Genomic DNA, 9,612 nt, shown 5'->3' on the forward strand with positions numbered 1-9,612 from the left:
ATTTCATAATCATATACGAAATTCAACGAAATACATACAAAAATAAAACATAGGAGTTTTGCCCGCTCATTATTTGTCTTCTTCGATTCTCATCTCGACCTTATATAATAGAAAAATCATAAAATCTTGCAAAAATACGAAAACTCCTTGAAAAGATTCACCAACCAAAAGCCCATGAAAAGTACAATCCATCTAAATGCCAAGTTAACAATCCACAGCGTATCAAAACTGCAAAATTCTCCATCGATTGGAGAATTTCAAAAAAATCTATTGAATTGAAAATCCGACCAAACAATGTTGGTGTTTAGGCTAACAAAGCCAAAAATAAAACCAATACGACCACGAAAATAAAAACAATGCATGGGTGCTTTGTTAATATAATTGATCAAAAATTCAATGTTGCATGGGTACTGTCTTTTGATAATTGATCCCTGCGATGTTAAATTCAATGGTTCACGTGTACACTCTCCATGCACGGAGAGTGCATTCTGTACACTTTGTTTGAATTTTTTTCTTTTTTCTCTTATTTTTTAAAAAAATTTTCTCTTTTCTTTAAGCTAATAACAACTCCAATTTTTCGATTTTTAGAGAAATTTTAAGATTGTTCATTTTTTACGAAATTTTAGCTAAATTTATTAGAAACGTGCCAATGAACGAAAATCAGCAGCACAATGATAATATAAGAAAAAATATACATATTGAAAAAAATTATATTCTCAAACTCTCAATTATAACACAATCTGCTCTTCCATTATTATTTGGAAATGAGAATCTTGTTGAATCTGTAAATTCTAGATGGTTATCATGCTTTTAATTATCGGTTAATTTTGCATCGATTAATTCTCTTTGGTTGCGTCAATTCTTGTCAAAAAATTTAAGAATTGGAAAATGTAATTTATATTCGAATATTGTTTAGACTTTTTTTCCGTAGATTCTTGATAGGAACTACACAGAGAGAAGAGAAAAAGAAATAAGGCGTGATTTTCGCACTTAAATAATGCTACAGTGAGACAAAATGGAACAAAACACTGTCGATTTAAAAGAATTAAAAGGAATTTTAAATAAAAAAATATTTACAATATGAAGAAAAAAGAAATTTAAAACAATTTTCAAAAAAAAAAAAATACAATAAAAACAAAATAAAAAAAAGTTACAAAAATTAAATAAAGAATATATAAATATTATTTCGTTAAAACTGAAAAATTAAGTTTTATTTGGAAGAGAAAAGAATTAAAAAGAAATTTAAATTGATAAAAAAAAAACAATTATTTATAAAGTATAAAAAAAAAAAAAATTGGATAGGAAACACATTTTTGTCTCTATGCATGGAGACAAATGTCTCCGTGCACATAGAAATTTAATTTTTTATTTTTTTTTGGCACTGTTTAGTTTACATTATATATAATTTTTTTCAATTTAAAATTCTTTTTAATTATTTTCTCTTCAATTTTTTTAACTTACAAGTGACTTTTTCATTAAAGCTGGAAAATTAATTTTTATTTCGAAGAGAAAAGAATTAAAAAGAAATTTAAATTGATAAAAAAAATAATTATTTATTAAGTTAAAAAAAACATGCACGAAGACTTTGAGAGAGATTTTTTTTAAGCTAATATATTTTTACATATAATAACCAACTATAATGATAATTTTTTTTTATTACACTTAAAAAAGTTGAAGCAAATTTTTTACTTATAACTACTCTTTACATTTTAGAAATATACTGAGCTAATTTTTTTTATTGAACATGGAGTGAAGAGATGAAACTTGGTGGAAAGTTGCGTGTTGCAATAAATTTGGAGGTGCACTGTATAATAAAATATATACTAAGACAAATGGAGTCATTTTTGCTCTCCCACTTGAAAAAAATAAAAAAATAAAAATACTACAGTGAGATAAAATGGATTAAAACACTATTTACTCTAACAGTGTCTCCACATTCCACTTTTTATATAGTAGGGATACTATGGACCAATACATTTAGTGATTGCTAAAAGTAAGTTTTAAACTGTAAAATTTTATCTATTCATTCCAATCTCACACATATGATTACGAAATTTGTTAATTTTTGTAATATGAGCTTGAATATGATGCTAGAAGTATGAAATATCAATGATTTATTATTATTATCATTAGATTTTGGCAACATGAAATAAAGGTTGTATGTGTTATGTTTGGTTGTATTGTGAATGTGCATTAATTTAACAATTTCACAAAAAGGTGTGTGATTCGATGATGGATAAGTTAATTTTTTATACCATGAGTACCATTTCTTGACCACCAAATAATTATTATAGAACAATCCAATTATAATGCTACATTCCTATATTACTTCAAAATAAGTATGTGACAATTTATGTGTGGGATGGATGTAGATGTGGAGACTGTCACTGTGTTCATTAGTTGTGGTTCAAATACATTTGAACTTCTTGTGCTAATAGGGTGCTTGCTAGCAGATCTTATTAACACAATATCAAGTGAATTACAGATTAATATGAGCTTCGGTCTAAGGTGGATTAAGTTGTTGATGTAGACATGACCTCTATTTGGATAACTAATAACTCTCTCCCATTCTACATGGAGTTCTAGCACAAGGACAGTCGAATCACTGCGTCCCTGGTAGTAAGTGTCCATACGTTAAATGAAGATTCAATGTACCGAATGCTAATTACAACAAATTGCGCACTTCTCGTCGAATAGGACAATATAAATACTTACAAACATCTCAATCAGTCTTCTGACCTTGATGCATAGTCGTCATGCAATTTTCAAATGCATAAAGCTATGTATTTAATCCTTCTAAATATTGGCCAATTATATTTAGAATAATAATTTTCATGAAGCAAACATTATTATGCTATTTTGCAATATACATATGTTATTTATGCTATACGTGATTTTAAATTACTCAAAATGTGGTGTGTGTTGTGTCATTCTGCTGTATATTACATTTCTAGTACATGCATCAAATTTTGTTGATCCTACAGTTGATTCATGAATATGTCTCAAGTTAGGCTAGCACATCGTGTTATACAAAATGGTTCTCATGTCAGACGTGCAACTTATAACAACAAACTTAGATTTGGTCTTTAGCTTATACAACTGTCTCTATCTTTTGATAGTACCAGTACGAGGAAGATTTATAGCATGTTCTATAAAAGACATCCAAAGTAGTAAAATAATATCTAGATGGATTTGTATCAAACCTGTGAAACATCAATTTATTTTGATTGTTTTCGCAACACGATGAAACACAAAACATTGTTTGGAAATGTGTGACTTTAACATGTAGTTGCAATATTAATAACGAAGAAAATTCAAAATGTAATATAGCATTTCGCAACATATCTTTGAAAATACGGTCATTGCAATAACCATATCAAAATGGGACGTAACATCTAAGCAAGCGTCAACAATACAAGTTTCTAGAAACCCAGTTTCTCTATACTACTCAAAATTACTGCTATATATATATATAGAACACAGACATCACACCTACTAGCATATGCATCACCAAAATAAGTGGACAATTATTTTGTAGAATATGAAGTTATGCATTTTTTGCATCCCTTCCCTTCGTAGCTTTCCTCACTTAGTGGGACGAGATCGGCATCAGTTTGATATCCCGACAAATCTTCTGGTTTTCGTCCTTGTTTAGTTAACAATTGAGGTCTCTCCTAGCAATGTTGGGAATAAAACTTTCGGCCATTGTCAAACAGGAGAAAAACCAAAATATGGTACACAATTCAAATCTTTCTAAAAGCGTGACAAGAGAAGAACTTATCGATGAGTCACTGAATTAATCTGCAACTATCAGCACTCCTCAGATGGTTGGTTGGGTTGAATCCGGGCTACTAGCTCTGCAGTTCTTTCCTTTGTCTTCATCCATGTATAATCATATACTAATTAATATAGTGATAATTTGCGGTAGAATTTGGGAATTTGAGAATTATTGGGATTGAATTGCCAATAACCCAGTAATTAATCGAATGTTCCGATCCAACTTTAAAAAATAAAATAAATTTAGGAATCGAAATCGATAACCAAGAACTAACTGAGTTAGGTTGATTCTTGTTTCCTAAACCAAAATCGTGTGTACCTCGAATGAAATCAATTTTTAAATAAATTTTTTATTTACAATTTATAGGCTGAATAAAAATTTCAAAACCTAAAAATCATAATTTGAGTAGTAATTTATTTAAATCTCGAGACTCTAACCCCTAGGAAATCAAGATTGGCCCCTATTTTTTTATTTTTTATTTTTGTCACTTGCCCAACATCAGATTGTTGCATTTTCAAATATTAGTACATGTTAATCTTTATAATTTGAACTTTTATGAATAAAAAAGTTCAAGATAAATTGTGATGTAAGTTGATTAATCAAAGCGTTTATTGTTTGCAATTCGAGCTTCCTTTTCTTTTCTTCTATTTTTTTTTTTTTTTAACTTTTTTGCATTGTTTAAAAACTTAAGTAATTTTTCAATTTTTTTTTATAACACGTGGCAATTAAACTTTATATATTCATAGATTGGGCTGTGATGTACATTTTTGGTTATCTTACGTTCGTAGCTCTTTTTTGAAAAATAATTTTTTTTTTTTTTTTTTTATACAAGCATAACGAGTTCAATATGTAGATTGCAATTTCTTAATACTATATAGGTAAGTATCTAATTAGTATTTTTAATGTCAATTCATTTTTAGAGTAGAGAATTTAAGTATTGTCCATAATTAAATTATAGGTTCTAGTATGCCTCACTTATGGATCAAATAAGATTTATTAAGAAAAATCCTTTCTTATCAAACTACAATTTAATTTTTGATGATTTAATTTTCTTCTCTTTTCATGATTTTTAGTGTCCACTATTTTATTTCTTGAAGATTCCTTAGTTAGATTTTCTCCCTTACACAAATATTATCGAATAGTAGCTTGTTAGATATATGTATTGAAAGGGCTTATATGAAAATGTTTATTAAATACATAAAAAAATGTTATTGATAAGATCGAACTTGAATTGGTTTCGGTTTGGATTTGGTTCCAGTAATTAAAAAGTCCTGAATGGTTCTATTTACAAAATAATCGAAATATAATGGGTGCTTTCAGATATCGAAATATTCGGACCGACTCACCCGACGCTCATGCCTAATCAATCTATTTGAATCTATAATTTTGGAGGGAGGGGACAGGACCGGGATATTTTGCCATTTCAAAAGTTGGAAGGTCAATTTGTTTAACATTTTTCTTCAATTGAATTGAAAGTTTCTTGCGTATTTAACATTTGACATTGAGAGTATCAATCGTAGGAACTTCCCAAATTTAAAAGTTTGGACCTGGAATCTCGTTTTTGAAGGTTCTAGAAGCCAATTATGATTTTCCCTAAGTTAATGTGCACATTGTTGGTAAACTATATTTGTTAAGTTGAACTAAAATGAAAAAAAATAAAATAATAATAAATTAAAGATGACGATGATGACAATTATTATTATTATTATTGAATTTGATTATAAATTTAAACAGCTAAGAACTTGTCAACTCTGTTATAGATTTATATATTGAGAGACAAAGATATATTTCATAGAATTAATACATAATTTCAGAGTTTTTCTAGTAATATTAAATATATAAGAATTATTCTATATATTTAATATTAATAGAAAAAGTCATAAATTTTGTGCACACACTTCTTTTGATACGGCCAAATATATAGAGAAAAGAAGTCAATGAGCATTTCCACTTTATAAACCGTGGTTTTATTTTATTTTACTCTTCATATTATTCGAATGAGCTATTAGGAGTGGCGACAATGTCAAAAGAGCCATCTATTCAAATTTCGATGGGCATGATCATGATGGATCTCCAATTAGTTGTAAAAGGTTGAACCCCAACCTTAAGGGTCTCCCACCGCCCCGGGATCTCCAATCAGTTGTAATGGGTTAGGAAAGGAGGTTGGGACTTAACAAATGGTCTAAATTAATATGACTCAAACGTTTGTTTGAACTAAAAATGTGAATATCCGTGCCAAAAACAATAAATTCTTGTTCGATGACTCTGAAGATTTACAAATCAAGCATGGTATCGCAAGCAAGGAAAACTCCATTCGAGTTATTAGCTTTTTATTTAAACATACTAAAAAATTAGAAGTTATTTAAAAGTAATATTTAAGCTTTATTAAAAACATGACGCGTGTAGGAAAATTATATATTGAAATATATTTGGAAACAAAAATATACTTAATTAAGCTTATTCTAACAAACAGGGGCGGATCCAGAATTACAGTTCAATGGAGTCGAGACAAAAAATGGGCTAAAATAAATTATGAAAGAAATTTAAAAAAAATGTAAAATTTTAAATTTAACAAGGTCCAATTAAAATTTCTTGAAAATTTATTGGGGACAGTCGACCCCACTCGTTCTTTAGTGGGTTTGCCCATGCTAACAAGGAATATGCATGTCGACATCATGAAATAATTATTATTAATTTGTCTTCATTCAATTGTGTGTCAATCGAGGCTGTTGATTAGTTCTCCCGTCGTTGAATCCTATTCTCTATTTTGGCATTGATAGCCGGCCGTGGCTTTAAACGTTCTTCTCTATACAGCCAACATTTGTCCCTATTTTTCCGAAAATCCCATGTAAAAATAACAGAGTAAATACAATGAGCAAGTGACAAATACACAACCTCTCATTGGTGATTATTAACATATATTTGACCATTTCTGGAAGAAGAAGAAGAGTTTGATGAGTAGTGTGTTGAATTGAANGGGTGGGAAGAAAACTAATTCCAAGGAATTTAACTTTTTAGAAATTGTTTTCCTGAAAATTGTAAATTATTGTGTTTGATTGGAATAATTTTTTACGTAGAAAATGTTGAAATAAAAGTGTTTTTTTGGTATTCATTTGGTTTTGTTTTATATGAATATTGTTAATGAAAGGGATAAAATTTACTGATATTGGGGATGAAATTTGTTTCCATTGTTAACAAAAAAAAGTTCAAAAAAAATTATCTATTTTTTTGTTCGTTTGACTTTATTTTATATGAAAATTGTCAATTAAAGAGAAATATTTTTTTTACAATAATTCTTAGAATTTGTTTCCATTGCCCAAAAAAAAATTCGGGAAAAAAAAAGTGCTACAATAACCGAGAATTGGTGAGAATTGGAATTCTTTGAAATGCAAAAAAAAAAATCCTAGGTGGGATGAAAAGTTGGAAAATGAATTTCATGGAAAAATAGAGCTATCAAACAAGCAAAAACATGGAATTGGAATTGGTTTTCCATTTTCCATGGAAATTTTGGGTGTATCTAACACACCCTTAGAATGTATTTGATTACATTTATTTTCTATGGAAAATATCAGTTTTTCACTCAAATTCCTACTTGAAGTGTTTAATTGCTATTTTTTCATAGAAAACATTTTCCAAATTTTGAAAATATGCCTAATTTTTCTTGTTTTTAGGGAAAACATTTTCCTTGTGTGGAGATGATTTTTGTTTTCCTCAAAAAAAGGAAAACATTTTCTTTTCTAAGTGATATTTTCCATTTCAATCAAACACACTCTTAATGTTTTTTCTTCTCATTGTAGTGGTTTCAGAAACGAGATAACAAAGCCATGCTTGAAGCCTTGGAAAAAATCAAAGCAGGTAAAATGCTAAAATAATTTTCTTTTACATACGACGAATACCTAGTAATCTTCAAAAATGACATGTCTCATACTTTCAAATTTTTATTTTACTTTTCAGAACTGATGCTACTAGGTTTTATATCGTTACTCTTGACATTTGGTACATCCTATATTGCCAAGATATGTGTGCCAAAACATATTGGAGATCAATGGCATCCATGTGATAAAAAGGATAAGGGAGATAAAGAAGATGGTGAAGATGAAGATGGACGTCGAAAATTGTTGTCTTATGCTGGAGAATTAATTTGGCGTCGAGCTTTGGCAGCTGAAACTGATGAAACCGACACGTGCTCTAAAAAGGTGAGAGAGTAATTATTGAAAATGAAATTTAAATAAATAAATTTGTTTCCTATTTAACACCTTAATTTATTTTTTGAATTTGTTATTTTATTTTATTTTATTTTAAACAGGGGAAGGTATCCTTGATATCATACTCAGGAGTGCACCAACTGCATATTTTTATATTTGTTCTTGCAGTTATGCATGTTCTTTACAGTGTCATCCTCATGGGCTTGGGCTATGCCAAAGTAAGTTCATAACATATATATTTTTAAAATTTAAATTGTCAAAGAAATTTTTTTGATATTTAATATTTTTCCTTATCGATGATGATAGATGAAGAAGTGGAAAGCATGGGAATTGGAAACAACCTCCTTGGAATATGAATTCACAAATGGTAATTTTTTCCTATTTTCTTCCAGATCGAAAATACTACAATACCGATTGAAAGGATTACTATGTATTTGTGAATACGTGGTGAATTCTCAAAATGCTCTTAGAAAAAGAAGTTCACGTGCAAGGCATGTGCCACTTTAATCGAGTAACAGCATACGATTTCCAATCAAATCGAGACTTTTGTGGCTATTTCTAAGAAGTTAGGATCTATATGCTTTAAAAAGTTAACGTGTAAGACTTGCTACTTAAACTGAGCAACATCGTATTGTTTCCTTCCAAATGGAGACTTGTGTGACTATTTCTAAGAAGTTAGGATCTATATGCTTTAAAATGTTAACTTGCAATGTTTTTGAAAATTGAATAGAATCTATTTGAGGTTAAAGCTATTGTAGCATGTTTGATTACTAGATTATTCGATAAGATAATTGATAATTTTATTAACAGATCCAGCTAGATTTAGATTTGCTCATCAAACATCCTTTGTGAGGCGACATGGGGGAATCAGTAGTACACCTGGGATTAGATGGATTGTAAGTTTTTTTTTTTTTTTGTTAATTAATTCTAAAAAATTCTTGTATTTATTGCAAATATAGTTCTTTTAATTTTCTTATTACACAATTAACAGGTAGCATTTTTCAGACAATTTTTTGGATCAATATCCAGGGTGGATTACATGGCCATCCGCAATGGATTTATCAATGTGAGTTGCCTCTTTTGGATTTTTCATTTATTTGTAAAAAATCATTTATGTTGTAACACAACAAGCTATAAAAGAAATTAAACCCAATCAATATTATATATTCGATTGACATAAGTTTGATTTAACTACATCCCAAAAGGCGATAAATATCATTCTTGCAACCAAAATTCGAGTATAGATTCATTGTCCATTTAGTTGTCCTATCCCTAAATTTTGATAAATCACTACAATTTTAAGGTGCAAATTTTAAAATGTGATAAAAATCCGTTAAAATCTACTACAATTTTTAAGGTGTCAAATTTAAAATTTTGTTGACACCTCAAGATTATAGTGAGATGTCAAAATGTTATTGTCGGGACAACAAATTTTATGAAGTATGTTAACAAAATTACTACTTTTATCTAAAAGGTTTGTAACTATAGGAAATTGTTCTTCAAATTTTTTGCCTGGGTACATTAAATTAGAATAAGTTAAAAGTTACTAGAGTAAAACACTAATCAATATGTCTTATACTCAATATGCTTAAAATTTCTAACATAAATTCCTTTTTCATTGCTCTATTT

At 28.8% G+C, this 9,612-nt stretch overlaps 1 protein-coding gene across 1 annotated transcript in view; it reads left to right on the plus strand.

The window, feature by feature from the left end:
• Positions 1 to 7,532: 7,532 nt before the first annotated feature.
• LOC111380784 (MLO protein homolog 1-like) overlaps positions 7,533 to 9,612 on the plus strand; it is an 8,106-nt gene continuing 6,026 nt past the window's right edge. The window contains exons 1-6 of the mRNA XM_023004420.1: positions 7,533 to 7,633; positions 7,733 to 7,974; positions 8,085 to 8,201; positions 8,290 to 8,350; positions 8,794 to 8,879; positions 8,975 to 9,049. Of these exons, the coding sequence (XP_022860188.1) occupies positions 7,603 to 7,633; positions 7,733 to 7,974; positions 8,085 to 8,201; positions 8,290 to 8,350; positions 8,794 to 8,879; positions 8,975 to 9,049 (612 nt within the window). The 5' untranslated portion in view covers positions 7,533 to 7,602. The remainder of the gene's footprint in view (positions 7,634 to 7,732; positions 7,975 to 8,084; positions 8,202 to 8,289; positions 8,351 to 8,793; positions 8,880 to 8,974; positions 9,050 to 9,612) is intronic.

The sequence above is a fragment of the Olea europaea genome, unplaced genomic scaffold (genome assembly GCF_002742605.1).
Source record: "Olea europaea var. sylvestris unplaced genomic scaffold, O_europaea_v1 scaffold221, whole genome shotgun sequence".
Classification (NCBI taxonomy): domain Eukaryota; kingdom Viridiplantae; phylum Streptophyta; class Magnoliopsida; order Lamiales; family Oleaceae; genus Olea; species Olea europaea.